The 16,112-nt window shown below is 50.5% G+C and overlaps 2 protein-coding genes and 1 long non-coding RNA gene across 14 annotated transcripts in view; 2 read left to right on the top strand and 1 right to left on the bottom strand.

Moving 5' to 3' along the window:
* tep1 (telomerase-associated protein 1) overlaps positions 1–2,685 on the top strand; it is a 127,856-nt gene extending 125,171 nt beyond the window's left edge. For all 9 annotated transcript variants that reach the window (XM_069940811.1, XM_069940809.1, XM_069940812.1 and 6 more), the window contains 2 exons: positions 2,055–2,159; positions 2,373–2,685. In XM_069940811.1, coding sequence (XP_069796912.1) covers positions 2,055–2,159; positions 2,373–2,507 — 240 coding nt within the window. In that variant the 3' untranslated portion in view covers positions 2,508–2,685. The remainder of the gene's footprint in view (positions 1–2,054; positions 2,160–2,372) is intronic.
* A 346-nt stretch (positions 2,686–3,031) lies between these two features.
* LOC138764637 (ER membrane protein complex subunit 4) lies at positions 3,032–11,428 on the bottom strand. 4 transcript variants are annotated; one of them, XM_069940821.1, is made up of 5 exons: positions 11,352–11,428; positions 10,197–10,308; positions 9,530–9,683; positions 8,529–8,689; positions 3,032–3,852 (listed from the first exon to the last, which is right to left on the bottom strand). In XM_069940821.1, the coding sequence occupies exons 1-5, from the start codon at positions 11,411–11,413 to the stop codon at positions 3,817–3,819; spliced, it is 525 nt and encodes a 174-aa protein (XP_069796922.1). In that variant the 5' UTR covers positions 11,414–11,428; the 3' UTR covers positions 3,032–3,816. The 4 variants fall into 4 exon arrangements, with proteins under 4 accessions (XP_069796922.1, XP_069796920.1, XP_069796924.1 ...); XM_069940819.1 differs by lacking the exon at positions 11,352–11,428 and adding an exon at positions 11,170–11,345; XM_069940823.1 differs by lacking the exon at positions 11,352–11,428 and adding an exon at positions 11,055–11,145.
* The window catches only part of LOC138764638 (uncharacterized), an 8,437-nt gene continuing 3,496 nt past the window's right edge, over positions 11,172–16,112 (top strand). Inside the window, exons 1-2 of the long non-coding RNA XR_011358233.1 lie at positions 11,172–11,508; positions 14,060–14,255. This is a non-coding gene — a long non-coding RNA (uncharacterized lncRNA). The remainder of the gene's footprint in view (positions 11,509–14,059; positions 14,256–16,112) is intronic.

Genomic DNA, 16,112 nt, shown 5'->3' with positions numbered 1-16,112 from the left:
GGGGAGAGTGTGACAGGACAGTGCAGAGGGAGCATTATTCTGGGTCTATCCCGTGGATTGTGACAGGACAGTGCACAGAGAGTTTTATTTTGGGTCTGTCCCAGTGGTTTTGACAGGACATTGCGGAGGAAGCTTTAATCTGGGTCTGTCTCGAGGTGTGTGTGACAGGAGAGTGCGGAAGGAGCTTTATTCTGGGTCTGTACCGGGGATTTTGACAGGACATTGGTGTGGAAGCTTTAATCTGGGTCTGTCCTGAGGAGAGTGTGACAGGACAGTGAGGAGGAAGCTTTACTCTGGGTCCTTCCTGGGGAGTGTGACAGGACGGTGCAGAGAGAGCTTTATTCTGTGTCTACAGGGGGAGCGTGTAACAGGACAGTGCGGTGGAAACATTATTATGAGTCTGTCCGGTGGAGAGTGTGGCAGGACAGTGCAAAGGGAGCTTTATTCTGGGTCCAACCCGGAGAGAGAGTGACTTGACGGTACGGAGGGAACTATACTCTGGGATTCTCCCATGGAAAGTGTGACAGGAGAGTGCGGAGGGGGCTATATTCTGGGTCTGTCCTGGGGATTGTGACAGGACGGTGTGGAATGAGCTTTACTCTGGGTCTGTCCCTGGGAGAGTGTGACAGGACAGGTGGAGGGAGCTTTTTTCTGGGACTGTCCTGGGGTGAGTGTCCCAGGACAGTGCGGAGGGAGCTTTACTCTAGGTCCTTCCCGGCGAGAGTTTGACAGGACAAGGCAGAGGGAGCTTTACTCTGTTTCTGTCCCGGGGAGATTGTGACAGGAGAGTGAGGATGGAGCTTTAATCTGGCTCTGTCCCCTGGAGAGTGTTATGGATGGTCTGGAAGGAGCTTTATTCTGTGTCTACACGGAGGGAGTGTGACAGATCAGTGCGAAGGTAGCTTTATTCTGGGTCAGACGCGTGGAGAGTGTGACAGGACAGTACGGAGGAAGCTTTACTCTGGGTCTGTCCCCGGGAGAGCGTGACAGGAGAGAGCTTTATTCTCGGTCCATCCTGGGGAGAGAGTGACTGGACGGTGCGGAGGGAACTTTACTCTGTGTCAATCCCGGGGAGAGTGTGACAGGACAGTGTGCAGTGAGTTTTACTCTGGTTCTGTCCTGGGAAGAGTGTGACAGGACAGTGTGAGGAAGCTTTACTCTGGGTCCATCACATGGAAAGTTTCACAGGAGAATGTGGAGGGAGCTTTATTCTGGGTCTATCCCAGGGTTTGTAACAGAGCAGTGTGGAGGGTGCATTATTCTGAGTCTGTCCCGAGGATTGTGACAGGACATTGGTGTGGAAGCTTTAATCTGGGTCTGTCCTGAGGAGAGTGTGACAGGACAGTGAGGAGGAAGCTTTACTCTGGGTCCTTCCTGGGGAGTGTGACAGGACAGTGAGGAGGAAGCTTTACTCTGGGTCCCTCCTGGGGAGAGTGTGACAGGACAGTGCGAAGGGAGCTTTACTCTGCGTCTGTCTCAGGGAGAGTGTGACGGGATGGTGCGGAGCAATGTTTACTCTTTGTCCATCCTGGGGAGAGTGTGACTGGACTGTTCGGAGGAAACTTTACTCTGGGTCTGTCCTGGGGAGAGTGAGACAGGACAATGTGGAGTGAGCTTTGTTCTGGGACTGTTCCCGGGTTCATGTGACAGGACAGTGTGGAGGGAGCTTTACTCTATATTGTTCCCGGGGAGAGTTTGACAGGGCAATGCAGATGGAGCTTTACTCTGGTTCTGTCCCGGGGAGAGTGTGACACGAAAGTGCAGAGGAATATTTACTCAGGGTCTATCCCAGGGATTCTGACAGGACAGTGTGGAGGAAGCTTTACTCTGGGTCCGTCCCATGGAAAGTTTGACAGGAGAGTGCGGAGGGAGCTTTATTCTGGGTAGGTCCCGGGGATTGTGACAAGACAGTGCAGAGGGAGCTTTATTCTGGGTCTGTCCCAGGGAGGGTGACAGGAGAGTGCGGAGTGTTCTTTATTCTAGGTTTGTGAGACAGAAAAGTTGGAATGGTGCGAGTCTGTGTCTCATTGACCACTCCCCCATTCAATCACCAGGTACATTCTGACCGAGTATCTGCTGTCGCGGAAACTGAAGACATAATTGCAACAGCTTCCTTTGACCAAACAGTGCGGCTGTGGGACCGAGAGACCCTAAAACAGGTAAATCAGCCCTCATTCCCTGCCTACCTTCGCTCTCCTCATCCCTCTCCCCCTTCCCCTCTCCTCTGGGCCAGAATATTCCCCTCATCTCTCTCCCACACAGGTAGGAAACCCCTAAGTTTTCTCCCACAGGTTGAAAAAGCTTTTTTCATCCCCTTCCATGACCTTCTCCCTCTCGCAACCCTCTGTGACTATCTCCCCCTCCCTCCACAGGTTGGACTCTTCCCCTGCCAGTCTGCAGTCCAATGCCTGATGGTGAACCCGTCCTCTCCAGCTCAACTGGCATGTGGCGATGACTCAGGGACCGTCTACTTCCTCCACTGGTGCCCGCCTGGTGGACCCTCATAAATTTATATGGGGGCTCTTCAGGAACCACTGATCGCAGAGATTGCCTCCCTGATGCCCTACCCAGAGGTGCCAACGAGAATCTCCTCGTCCGGGACTCCTGTTTGTGTCTATATTGGAAGGTGGATCATAGTCTGTGGAAGCAACAAACTCCTTTCAATAAATAGCAAATGAAATTAAAGCAATCATGCAATTTGCTGGTTGATGTGTGTGTATGTCTGTATATTCACCTTCCCTGGGTCACACCCTCCAACGAGAAACACTCCACCTTCCCCGGGTAACCGCTCACCGACCAGAAACACCCCATATTCCCTGGGTAACGCCCTCTCTGACCAGAAACACCCCACCTTCCCTGGGTAACACCTTCTCCAACCAGGAAAACCCCACTTGCCCCAGGTAATAAACTCTTTGACCCAGGAGAACATTCAGTTCCCATTCACTTTGCTACCAGGGAGATTCCGCTGCCAGTTCTGGCCTCTCCTGGGCCTGCGTTCTGACCAGATGGAATACAGTGCCACACTCACATCCCAGTTTGGGAAGTCTCTTTATTTCACACACGGAAGTAACAATTGCACAGATCCGTCTGCTTGTCAAGCCCAGCTCGCTGGAGGAACCCAGGTTGAGGGGTGGTGGGGGTTCCTTCCTGGGGAGGAGCATAGGTCTTGAAAACAAGAGAGTTGGGGGTCAGGGGCAGGGGATGGCATCATGCCCCCTCCTGAGAGAGCAAAGAGGTGAAGCAGAACCAACCCAATCAGGAAATCAGGACACCGGAAAATAGGGAAGAGAGGGGAAACACAGTGGAAAGGGGGGGCAGAAAGCTGGAACGATAGGGGAGGGGGAATGAGAGGCAGTGGGGGACTGAGGTACAGAAGAGGGAGAACAGGAATGGAGAAGGGGAGGGAGAGGGAATTAAGGGCAAAGAAGAGGGGCTATGAGAAAGAGAGGAAAGTAAAAGGAGATGAGAGTTGGATGATGAGGAAGAGATCACAGATGGGGAATGAGAAAGCAGAAAGGAGGAGAGGGGGAATGAGAATCAGAGGATAGGGAAAATGAGAAAGGAAGAGGAGTGGAAGAATGCCAAACAAAAGAGGGGCAGAGGTCATGAGAGATCGGGGAGGGAAATGAAAGAGGGGGAGGGCAAACGAGAGGCAAGGTAGTCAGAAGAGAGAGGGCCCTCCCACCTCCTACCCCTATGCTGAGAGTACCAAGGAGATCCTTCCCCCAGTCCCTACTCCCGACAGGAGACGGCCAATTCCAGGATCTCGCCGAAGCTTCCCAGGTGTTTGCCAAAGGTCCAGGAGGAATTAGCTGGTCACAGAATGAAGCCCCCTCCTGCGTACTCCACTCTCTGCAGAATGGGAAACAGGAGATGAGTGACCTGTCCATCGTTTCCCCCCCAGCCCTTCCACCACCCATCTCACCCTCCCCTCCCACCTTGCCTCACTCCCTCGACTCCCCTGCTTGTCAGGGGAAAGGTGGGGGAGAGACCCTTTGCTTGGATGACTGAAATGAATAAACTTACTGTGCGCTCCACAATGTTTGGGACAGACAAGTTTTTCCTTCATTTGCCCTTGTGCTCCACAGCTTTAAATTTATAATCAAACAATTTACATGTGATTAAAGTGCACATTCCAGATCTTATTCCAAGTAATTTGTCTATATTTTGGTTGGATCATGTAGAAATTACATCAATTTTTATACATAATCCTCCCATTTCAGGTCACCGTAATGTTTGGGACACAGCAATAACATGTATCGCTTTCATGCAATGACAGCTCAAGTCTGTGATTCATAGGCGTTGCCTGGTGCTGAGCATCTTCTCTGGTGATGCTCCGCCAGGCCTCCTGCTTGTACCCTTAAGCTCAATTGGATTTGGATCGGGTGACTGTCTTGGCCATTCATGAATTTTCCTGCTTCAAGCTTTGAAATACTCCTTTGTTGAGTGAGCAGCACGCTTGGGATCGTAGTCCTGCTGTGGGATGAAGCGCCACCCAATGAGTTTGGAGACATTTGCTCAAACTTGAGCAGATGTTTCTATTCACCTTATTTTGCTCCTGGTCATCAAGCAGTTACCTCCTCAATGAAGAGAAGTGCGTCAGCACCTGTGGCAGCCAATACACGGCCAGGTCATAACACCCCCACCATCATGTTTCATAGATGGGGTTGGATCTTTGGCAGTTCCTTTATACCTCCACATTTTTCTTTTGCCACCACTCCGATATAGGTTAATCAGAATCAGAATTTAGCGTCATGAACAAATCATGAAACTCGGTGTTTAGCAACAGCATCATAGAGCAAACATTCATATTATGGACCATCTTACAACATTACTAATAAAAAAAATCGTGCACGAAAAGTGAGGTAGGGTCTTTGGTTCATTGATTATTCAGGAATCTGATGACAGCGGGGAAGAAGCTGTCCTTGAGCCACTGAGTGCTCATCTTCAGACTCCTGTACATTTTCCTCCATGGTAGCAGAGTGAAGAGGGCAAGGTGGGGGTCTTGACAGAAGCTGCTTTTTTAAGACACTGCTTTATGTAGATGTTCTCGATGGAGTGAAGTCTGGTGCTTGTGATTTCACAGGCCAAGTTAACAACCCTCTGGAGTTTATTTTTGCCCTGAGAGTTGGCGCCTCCACACCAGACAGTGATGTAACCAGCCAGAATGCTTCTATAGAAGTTTATGAGAGTCTTCAGTGACATATCAAATCTTCTCAGACACCTCTTAAAGTTTAGTCGCTGGGGAACCCTTTTTGTAATTACACCAACGTGGAGGCTCCAGGACAGATCCTCAGAGATGTTGACACCAGTAATTTGAAGTTCTTGACTCTCTCCAGTACTGACCCCTTGATGAAGATTGGGTCATGTTCCCCCGACTTCCTTCTGAAGACCACAATCATCTTTGGTTTTGCTGACATTGAGTGTAAGGTTGTTGTCGTTACACCTTTCAACGAGCTGATCTACCTCCCTACTGTTCACTTTCTCATTGCCGTTTGTGATTCTGTCGTCGGCAAATTTGTAGATGGCATTGGGATTGCACCTGGCCACACAGTCATGGGTGTATAATGAGTAGAACAGTGGCTAAGCCCACATCCTTTGGGTGCGCCTGTGTTGATAATCAGTGAGGAGATGTTGTTCCCAATTCATACAGACTGTGGTCTTCTGCAGAGAAAGCCAAGGATCCAGTTGCAGAGTGGAGTACAGAGGCCTACAGTTTGTAGCTTCTTGACCAGCACTGAGGGAATAATGGTATTGAAGGTCAAGCTGTAGTCGATGAAGAGTAGCTGTATGTATAAATTTTGCTGTTTTCAAGCTGACCCAGAGCTGAGTGGAGAGCCAGTAAAATTTCATGTCCTGTGGAGTGATTTGTGATGATAGACAAATTGTAGTGAGTCCAGATCTTTGCTTAGGTACGTGTTAATTCTGGCCATGACCAAACTCTCAAAGCATTTCAACACAGTTTAAGTTAGTGTTACTGAGTGGTAGTTGTTGAAGTAGCTCACACTGGGTACCAGGATAATTGATGCCCTTTTGAGGCAGGTGGGAACCTCTTGACTGCAGCAATGAGAGGTTGAAAATGTCCGTGAACACTCCAGCTAGTTGGTTGGTGCAGATTTTCAGTACCCTGCCAGGTACACTATCACCCTGATGCCTTGCAAGGCATCATCCTCTTGAATGATGTTCTGATGTTGCACTCAGAGACAGATATCACAGGATCCTGAGCCTTTTCAAGGATTCTAGTAGGCATTCTTTGGTTCTTCTCAAAGTGGACATAGGTGATCAGTTCATCGGACAGTGAGACATCATGGCCAGCTACAGTGTTCACCCTCACTTCGTAGGCTGCAATGGTCTGCCCTCCCTGCCATAGCTGGCATGTATCTGTCTCCATCTCTAGCTTCCTCTGGAATTGCCACTTTACTTCAGAGATGTCCTTCAGTAGGCCATACCTGGACCTCTTGTAAAGATCCCGATTCCCAGCCTTAACAGCCCATGTTCCCTCCCTCGTTCTGGATTCTCAGATCCATCCAGGGCTTCTGGTTGGGGAACACCCGGTATATGCATGAGGGCACACACTCGTCCATGCAGGTCTTGATGAAGTCAGTGACACCTGTTGCATATTCATTCAAATCTATGGATGAGTTCTTGAGTCTTGATCTCATCTGGCCACAAGATCTTTTTCCAGAATTCTGCAGGCTCTTTTAAATATTTCTTGGCAAACTGTAACCTGGCCACTCTGTTTCTGTGGCGAACTAGTGGTTTGCATCTGACGGTGTAGCCTCTGTATTTCTATTCATGAAGTCTTCTGCAAACAGTCGTCATAGATACATCCACACCCGCCACTTAAAGAAAGTTCCTGCTCTGCTGGACAGGGGTTTGGGGATTTTTCTTCACGATGAGAGCTAAGTGGTTAGAGCACTGGTTTTGTAAATCAGGGGTTGCAACTTCATTCCTCACTGGGGCCTCATTTCTGTGAGGGGCGCTGGACCAAGTGGCAACTCTCTGTCTTCCTCACGGTAGAGTGTTAAAGAACTTCATGCATGTTACATTCTAAATGTAGTATTACATGACAAAAATGGAACCTTTACCTTTAAATCTTCTGACTGCAGTAATGGAGGCCTTCCTTGGAATATCAGTCCCTTTTGCGATTACTGAGCTCACCAGTACGCTCTTTCTTCTTAATAATGATCCAAACTGTTGATTTTGGTCATTCTAACATTTGGGCGATGTCTCTTATTGTTTTATTGTTTGCCAGCCTCATAATGACTTCTTTGACACAACTCTGGTCCTCATGTTGAAAAATGCCACCTACAGACTCCAAAGGTGATCAAAAGCTAAGAAGCATGCCTGGTTCTCTTATACCTGCACCAAGGAAACAATTAAACATACCTGAGTACTCCCAAACACCCATGGAGTCAAATGTCCAAACATTATGGTGCTCTGAAATGAGGGGCTATGTATAAAACGTGCTGTCATTTCTACATGGTCAAACCAAAATGTACACAAATAACCTTGAATAAAATCTGGAATGTGCCCTTTAATCTCACGTGAATTGTTTGATTAGAAATTTGCTGGTCATTGGGGCAAAAATGGGTCTTTGTCCCAAACATTGCAGCCTAAAATCCATGAAAAAAAAAGAGACCTCAAGGGCAGGGGTACTCTTCACTGACAGCGGGGAGACAGGGCAGTGAAGGAAGGGAAATTGTCTTCCTTCCTTCACCGGTCGGGGCAGTGAGTCCAGGAGCTGGGACGTCTCATCATGACTGGATGAGAGGTGGGTAAGACCGCGCTTGGAGAATTGTGCGCAGCTCCTGTCTCCTGGCTGTGGGAAGGATGTCACATTGAGGCAGAGAGGGGAGGGGGAGAAGCAGGAAGCCTTCACCGGGACATTCCCATGGACCAGAGAGGCTCAGGTTATAAGGAGAGGCTGGCCCTGAATGGCCAGGGATCTCCCTCAATAGGTGGGCACCTCAGAAAGCAGAGCCCAGTCCAAGACCCACTGAATACCCACCCTTCCAGAACCCCCAACCCCACCCCCCGACCACAGTGATTTCAGTGCTGCCTGAAGGGTACAGACACCCCTTTCCATGCACCCACTGCCCTTTCCCCTCAAAATTCCAATTCCCCTCAAAATTCCAATCCCCCCCCCAACCCGCTGGCCATACAGGACCCAACTCCAGGATAAGACACGTTACTCCTACATCCCTCCAGATTTCAGAGGCCTCACTGAGATCCCACATCTCCCACCCCACCCCCCCCCCCCCCACCCTGCTTCTTGATCTCCACACCTGGACGTCCCCATCGTGGGTTTGCAGAGGCTAAAACAATGCTTGAAAGGTGCTGGGACAGATCACGAATGGGTAGGGGATTTGGAAGGTCAGGCCAGACACATGGGGACAAGACAAGCCCAGTATTGGCCTCCCCCTGTACCCATGGTAAGCAGGGTGAACAGCCTCCTGTTCCTCCTCACCTTCTTCCCCCACCCCCAACTCAGCCCAGGAGGAGCCATGGCAGAGCATGGGGCTCACCTGGGGAGCTTCAATGAAGGCGAGCCAGTCAGATGCATGGGTGGGCAGCAAGCCCATTGACTGGCATTTGTAGACAGCTAGGGCCAGGCCCAACAGGTTGCCAATGAGGTAGACCAGGCCCTGCAACCACTGCTGGCTTGAGCTCTCAAGGAGCTTGAAGGCTGCAAGAGAGAGAGAGGAGATTGAAACGGGTGAGGGAACCAACAGGTCGGAGGGATGGGGAAGAGAGATGGAGACAGACAGAAAAGGACAGACAATTGAGATGAGGATGGACAGGTAGAGAGAAACAAAGGCAGCGGATGGTGGAAGTGAAATGGGGACAGACATGGGTGGAGAGGACTGACGGCAGGGTGAGGAGGGGATGGACTATAGAAGACAGGGAGGATGTGATGAGTGAGAGGAACTAACGGAATGGAGGGGGCAAGAAAGATGGTGACAGATGAATAAGGGAGGGAGAGTGGCAGATGGGAGGGAGAAGATGGTCAGGGAGGGAGGGGTGGACAGGAAAGGTAGGGAGGTAGGGGGTGGATGAGGATGGGAGGGAAGGAAAGGACAGCCAGAGGAGAATGGAGAGGCAGAGGGGATGGTGGGGGAACAGAGGGGACGAAAAGGAGGGAAAAGTGGGGGAGGAATGGAGGGAATGAGGTGAGGAAACTGGGGAATTGGAGGAACAGAGGGGTTGGAGGGGGAACAGAGGAGACGGGGAAATGGAGAGGATGGAGAAAGGGAGGAAAGGGGGGACGAGAGGGGGACAAAGGGGTAAAGAGGGGATGTGGAAAACGGAGGGGATGGGGAATGGAGAAACAGAGGGTACGGAAGGGGGAAATGGAGGGGACACAGAGGAGGAGAAATGGGGGTAAGGGACAAGATGGGGGAGGGACAGGATGGAGAAGACAGAAAGAACGGGGATGGGGGGAGGGACAGAGGGGAGGGATGGAGTGGGAGAGGGACAGGGGAGGAAGGACAGAGGGGATGGAAGGGGTAGGGGAGCTGGTACTCACTGCTGGAGATGGACATCAGGGCCTGGATGGGTCTCCAGGCCATCATACACACCATCATGATGGGGAAGATAGAAATGGTGTTCCCTGCCATGTACATGATGAACAGGTTCATGGGCACCTGCTTTAGGGGTCCCAGGGCAATGTCCCAGCAGCGCTGCAATGACAGGAAAAGTCACACCCAGCACCCAGAGTCAGGATGGGAGAGCTGGGTGGGACGAGACCACAATCCACCTCTGCCCTGCCACTCCTCTGCAACATCCTGCTCCACACTGGTCCCCCCTCTTCCACCCCCCCCAACCTTTCCCTCACCCTCTTCGCCTACTCACACCAGTCCCTAACTCCTTCTGTCCTCTTCCTCCATCATCCCTAATCCCTAGTCCACTCCAATACCCTCCGACCCTCCCCAACTCTTTCCCACTCTGTCCCTCCCTCCCCTCACCCACCTTCTCTTCCTCACCCTTCCTGCTCCTTCCCGGCCCTCCACCCTCCCTGATTCATGCCATGCCCTTGGCCCCTTTCTTGCTCTCAATCCACTTCCTCCCGTCTCCATTACCCTCCCTCCCCATTCTCCCTCCCCCCTCCACTTTCCTTCACTCCCACGCTTCCCCTCCCTCCATCACAGCCCTGCTCAAGCCGCCTCAGTTCCTTCATAGAGGGTGCCAGAAACCTTTTCGACCAGAATCCGGTCTGTCTCTTGGACGCTGGTGTCAGGGAGTTGTCTATCTGAGTATCCCACCGGGTAAACAACATCACCCTGTCCACCTTGGCGATCACGGCCCCTGAGTGGAAGGAAGGAGAGAAAGTGAGGGAGAGGCAAGAAGAGTAGAAGGGGGTGGGATAGTGAGGGATGTGAGGGGGAGAAAGAAGAGGATGGGGGAGAGAAGGGGGGAGAGGGAAAAAGAGGGTAAGGGGAGGGGAGAGACTGAAGGGGAGGAGAGGGGAGGCAGAGGGAAGAGAGCAGGAGGGGAGAGAGGTGGGAGAGGGGGAAGAGGGAGGGCAGAGGGAAGAGAGGGGAGGAGAGGAGAAAGTGAGGGAGGGAGAGTGGAAGACAGAGGGTAAGGGAGGGAGAGGGTGAGGATTTGAGGGAGACAGGGAGGGGTTCCCCATTCCCACAGTGTACAAACCAACCCTAAAACACATCCCACTGCCCCACCCATCCTTGTGAAGGCTCTCTGTGGTGTCCTGCATTGAAAGAAACGAGGAATGTCCCTTTCGCGCTCAATGGGGGATATGGGCACCCGAGGGTGTTGAATGAGAGGAAAACTGTATGCCCAAGGGTTGGTGCGATGGGGAGCAAACAGGGAACCCAAGAGTGCTGGCATGGGAGGCAAACAGCCTCCAAGAGCAGTGCAATGGGGGGGGGGGGAGAGAGAGGGGAACATACACAAACAAAGGGCAGTGCTTTGAGGGGCCATACAACACCCAATGGTGGTGTAATGGGGGCACACAGCATCCAATAGCAGTGCAATGAGGGGCATATAGCATCCAAGGGTGGTGCAATGGGGGTCGTCCTGTTGCACCTCACCCATCCCGGTGAATTTGCCTCTAATTTCTTCCTCCCTCCCCCCTTGCCCCGGGGACGATGCGCCTGCAGCCGGCCGACCGCCCCCCACGAGCCACGGGCCCGCCGGCCCGCCCACCTGCCGCTGTTGCTAAGCGCCAGCTCGATGGCCCACTTGTGACGGCGCGTGCGGTTGCCCGGCGCCACCGCGGCGCCGGAGGCGGACAGCGACGTCATGGAAACGACCGACGTGGCGGCCGGGTGGGCGGGCGCTTCTCCTCGTTCCCAAACCGGTCAATTAAAAAAAACGCCGCCGCCGACCTTCCGCCAACGCTCCAGGCTCCGGCAGGTCCGCGCGTGCGCACATCAGCCCGTGACGTCATCCGCCCGACTAGCTGGACGCTGCCGCAAATGGCGGCCCCCCAGGGAGGGCCGTGCTGCAGACGTCAGTAAAAATACAGCAATCGGCCGGGAGGAGGTAGAGTTGATCTTCCCAAGTCCTTTTCAGTCGCTCCAAGTGAAGGAACGTTGACAGGGATTTGATAAGTCAGGGTATCAAGGGTCACGGGGCTGAGTGATAAGGATCAGCTCATGATGAAATGGAGCAGCAGGGCCGATGGGCCTACTTCTGCTCTTATATCTTGTGAACACTTCACTTGTAGTAGCCATATATTACCGATGTTTCAAGCTCCTCAGGAAAAATAGTCAGCATCCGAGCCGAACACAGTGTTGGGTATTTGCTCTTTTGGAAATGCTTTTTTGCATTTCAGGGCAGAATAACTTTATAATTGCATGTTTTGCAAAGAATTTGTAACTTTTAATGCTCAACATGCCACTGTTCCAGCTTGTGAACATTTCGAACATAGAACATTACAGCACAGTATTGGCCTTCGGTCCTCACTATTGTGCCAACATATATTTCTTTTTAAAAAAACTAAACCCACCCTATCCAGTAACCCTCTATTTTTCTTCCATCCATGTGCCTAAGAATCTCTTAAATGTCCCTAATGTTTCAGTCTCCACCACCACCCCTGGCAAGGCATTCCAGACACCCACAACTCTGTGTAAAAAAAAAATTACCCTGATGTCTCCCCTAAACCTCCCTCCCCTCATTTTGTACACATCCTCTGGTGTTTGCTGTTCCTGCCCTTGGAAACAGGTACTGGCTGTCCACCGTATCTATGCCTCTCATGTCTTCTAGGCTCCAAAGAGAAAAGTCCAAGCTCTGCTAACCTTGCCTCATGACCTGTTTCCCAATCCAGGCAACATGCTGGTAAATCTCCTCTCCACAGCTCCCACATCCTTCCTATAATGAGGCGACCAGAACTGAACACAATGCTCCAAGTGTGGTCTCACCAGAGATTTGTAGAGTTGCAACATGACCTCTTGACTCTTGAATTAATAAAGTCCAACAACCTTTTAATTTAGACATACAACATGGTAACAGGCCATTTTGGCCCACAAGTCCATGCGCCCAATTAACCTACACCCCTGGCACGTACTCGTGGGTCAAAATGGCCTGTTACCGTGCTTTATGTCTAAATTAAAAATTGGCCACCCCTGTCATGGGCCTTCTTAACTATCCTATCAACCAGTGCGGCGACCTTGGGGTTCCCTCTGTTCATCCACACTCTCAAGTAACCGACCATTAACCCTGTACTCAGCCTTCTAGTTAGCCCTTCCAAAATGCATTGCCTCACACTCATCCAGATTGAACTCCATCTGCCCACTTCTCCACCCAACTGTTTTACTTTGCTTTATTCAATATTTTGTTATTCCATGCGTTATATCTGATTAACAATTTGCAGAGACTGTGAAGTTACAGCAGTTTTAATTAAAATGCACCAGTTCTGCTTTGTTCAGCCCCCCACAAAGACAGCCAACGCCCTTGAATATTTTGTTTACTTTTCATTATTTGTGACTGAGATTCTTTATCCCCCACTTAATGTTTTGATTATCACTTTCCACTTGGAATATACAACTTCATGTTTCAGCAGACCACTAACTTCCTCTTCGACACACAAGGATTCCGCCTGCCCCCCCCCCACCCCCCACCATTGCAATTAATAACAAATCTTGATTGTCTTATCCACACATTAGTTTAATGCTTTTGTTTCACTACTTCGACAATATCTTTTGGTGGTGGCAGGTTTCATTGCCACCCTGACAGCACTGCCGCTGACCCGTGGAGAACGGGGAGCAGAAACTTAGCGCTCTTGCGGGGTCCAGCCGCCCAGTCTGACTATGACAGCTCCCTACAGGCTTTAAATTGCTTGTTAAAGGAGCCAACTGTGGTTTTATTTAAAATTCCGCCACCGGCTCTTATGATCAGCAGCAACCACGAGGGGAAGCAGGGGACCCGAAGAAAGGGAGACCACCCCCCCTCCTCGTTTGAGGAAAAGCAGAGGAGACAACCCACGGGACGGTGACCATGGCGGCAGACCAGTGAGGGGTCTGCGGCTGAGGAACACACAGGCAGCGGGGCTGTTGGCGACTCGAGGCGAGGAACCCATGCAGGCTGTGGGCTGCTGGATACTGTGGTCAAGGGACTCGCACCAGGCAGTGAACTGCTAGAGACTGGTTAGAGGCTGGCTAAAGGGGCACCAGGTATTGGAATTGGGATGCAAGAGGATATCGAGGGCTCTAAGGGTTTCCTGATCGTGTCGGAGGTTCGGATCTGTACCTCCTGTTGCCGATGGTTTGAACTGGACTCTGTGGCTGTGGGATCGCTGGAGGCGAATCCACAGACACTCAGCGGTGATTCTGGCAGAAACTCTCTTTTGCTTTCTCTGACTGTTAAGAGGCACTTCAGGCAATTCCTGCCAATGGCGAGTCTGTCTGTTTTACAGCAAACAAAAGGCAATTTTGCATAATATTACACTTTTTATTACATCACAATAAATTGAATTAAATCTTGAATGTCACACTTTTTCACCCTCCGAGTCCAAAAACAGAAAGAATTATATTTGCTCATTTTTGTTGCAAGTGTTGAAGTAGTTTTGTTTACATTGCACCCTCCTGTTGAGCAGACTCTTCTGCCACTCACAAGATGAATGACAAGTTTGTGGCCACATGACTTGCACTGATGATAATTGGAGCTTTCCCAGCCCATCGAGCCACGTCTCTTGTATGCAAAGATGACGTCCTCCTGGTCGTGCTTCAAGTTAAGAACAGGAGTTGGACTAATTGGCCCAGCCAACAAGACCACGCCCAAGCTGACACCAGGTAGGGACCTTCCATCACCACCACACTTTATCAGTTCATTGTCTGGAGGTATGAGCTTCGACTAGAGTCAACCATTTAAATCAGAGCTTGGGAAATGTTGGTGTCTCTGGCCATGACATTAGCCTTTGAATTCTGAGGTAGCAACTCGTCCAGTTGAAACAGGGGCCCCTTGGTGTGAAAAATATGAATCTACCTCACACCGTCTCTCCCTCCCACTAACATCCACTCTTCCCCCACCCCCACACACTCTCCTTCTCACTCCCACACATTCCCCCTCTCACTCTTCCTGCCACACACAATTTCACTCTCCCACCTCCACCCCCAGGCACTCCCCACACGAGGCATACAAAAATGATGAGTATAGATCGAGTAAATGCAAGCAGGCTATTCCACTGCGGTTAGGAGAGAGAAAAACTAGAGGATATGGTTGTAGTGTGAATAAAAGCTCTCACGACTGGAGGGAGAACATACGCTTTTATTAGCTCATAACTGAGAGTAGGGTCTTAACAGTGGTGTTCAGAGGGGCTCAGGGTTTAGGCAGGAAACCAGGGTAGATGGGGGCAGAGCCAGCCATCAGTATAACACACCACAAGTAAATCTCAGTTCACTGCAATGGGTTAAGGATGAAAGGAGAAAAGTTTAAAGGGAACCTTAGGGGGAACTTATTCACGCAAAGAGTGTGGAATAAGCTCCCACCTGTAGTGAATATGGGCTCGAGTTTGACATTTAAGGGAAGTTTGGATAGGTTCATGGATGGGAAGGGTATGGGGGAGATGGTCCAGGTGCAGGTCAATGGGACGAGGCAGAATAATATTTTACACACAACCATACAGCACAGAAACCAGACCAGTTGGCCCTTCAAGCCTGTGCCAAAACTTTTTTTTTAGCCTCGTCCCACTGACCTGCACCCAGTCCAAAGCCCTCCATACCTCTCCCGTCCATGTACCTGTCCAAATTCTTCAAAAATGTTAAAATCAAGCCCTGCATTTTTCAGCTGGCAGCTCATACCAATATACTCTGTGTGAAGACGTTCCCCCTCATATTCCCCCTAAACTTTTCCCTTTCACTTTCAACCGATGTCCTCTGGTTTGTATCTCACCTACCCTCAGTGGAAGGAGCCTACTCTGTCTTTCCTCTTCACAATTTTAAATAGCTCTATCAAATCTTCCATCATTCTTCTACGCTCCGGGGAATAAAAGACCTAACCTGTTTAACCTTTCCCTTTAATTCAGTTTCTGAAGTCCAGGCAACATCCCAGTAAATCATCTCTGCACTCTTTCTTATTGATATCTTTCCTGTAGTTAAGTGACCAAAACAGCACACCATACTCTAAATATGGCCTCACAATGTCTTATACAACTTTAACATAACATCCCAACTCCTACACTCAATACTTAGATTTATGAAGGCCAATATTCCAAAAGCTCGGGTCAGTTTCTATGCTGGAGAGTTCTGTGTTTCTATGGCTCCATGCACCCTCAGCCACCCCCCCCCCCCAACCTTTTACAGATCATGACTCTCACACATCCTCTTATTCCCAAACATTCCTCCCACTCCCTTTCCCCCAAACATACCCTCACAGCCAAACACTGGTCTCTTTTCTCCATTGTCCCTCCCACACACAATGTCACCCTCTCGCTGTCCTACCACAATCTTCCAGAAACACCCTTCTACCCCTTCTCCCAAACAAATTCCTCTGTCAGAAAATTGGGACTGGACAGTGAAAGTAGGGGATCCATTGGAAATGTGGACAGTGGGAATGAATGGGGATCTATTGGGAATGTGGACAGTGGGAGAGAATGGGAAGGGGGGTGGGGAGCAGAGTTTGCAAGCAGTGTCTCGGGTGCATGGCCACCT

This window comes from Narcine bancroftii, chromosome 5 (genome assembly GCF_036971445.1).
Source record: "Narcine bancroftii isolate sNarBan1 chromosome 5, sNarBan1.hap1, whole genome shotgun sequence".
In the NCBI taxonomy this organism is placed as follows: Eukaryota; Metazoa; Chordata; class Chondrichthyes; order Torpediniformes; family Narcinidae; genus Narcine; species Narcine bancroftii.
The sequence above is the reverse complement of the archived record's forward strand: the minus strand, read 5'-3'. Positions and strand labels throughout refer to the sequence as shown.

Bases quoted from the DNA above. Each gene is read 5' to 3' on its own strand.
- LOC138764637 (XM_069940819.1), bottom strand. From the start codon at position 11,267: ATGACGTCGCTGTCCGCCTCCGGCGCCGCGGTGGCGCCGGGCAACCGC. The intron at 9,684-10,196 runs GTTTCTGGCACC...CTGTCATTGCAG, and splicing joins ACCGGATTCTGGTCGAAAAG to CGCTGCTGGGACATTGCCCT. The intron at 3,853-8,528 runs GTGAGCCCCATG...CCCATTCTGCAG, and splicing joins CCTTCATTGAAGCTCCCCAG to AGAGTGGAGTACGCAGGAGG.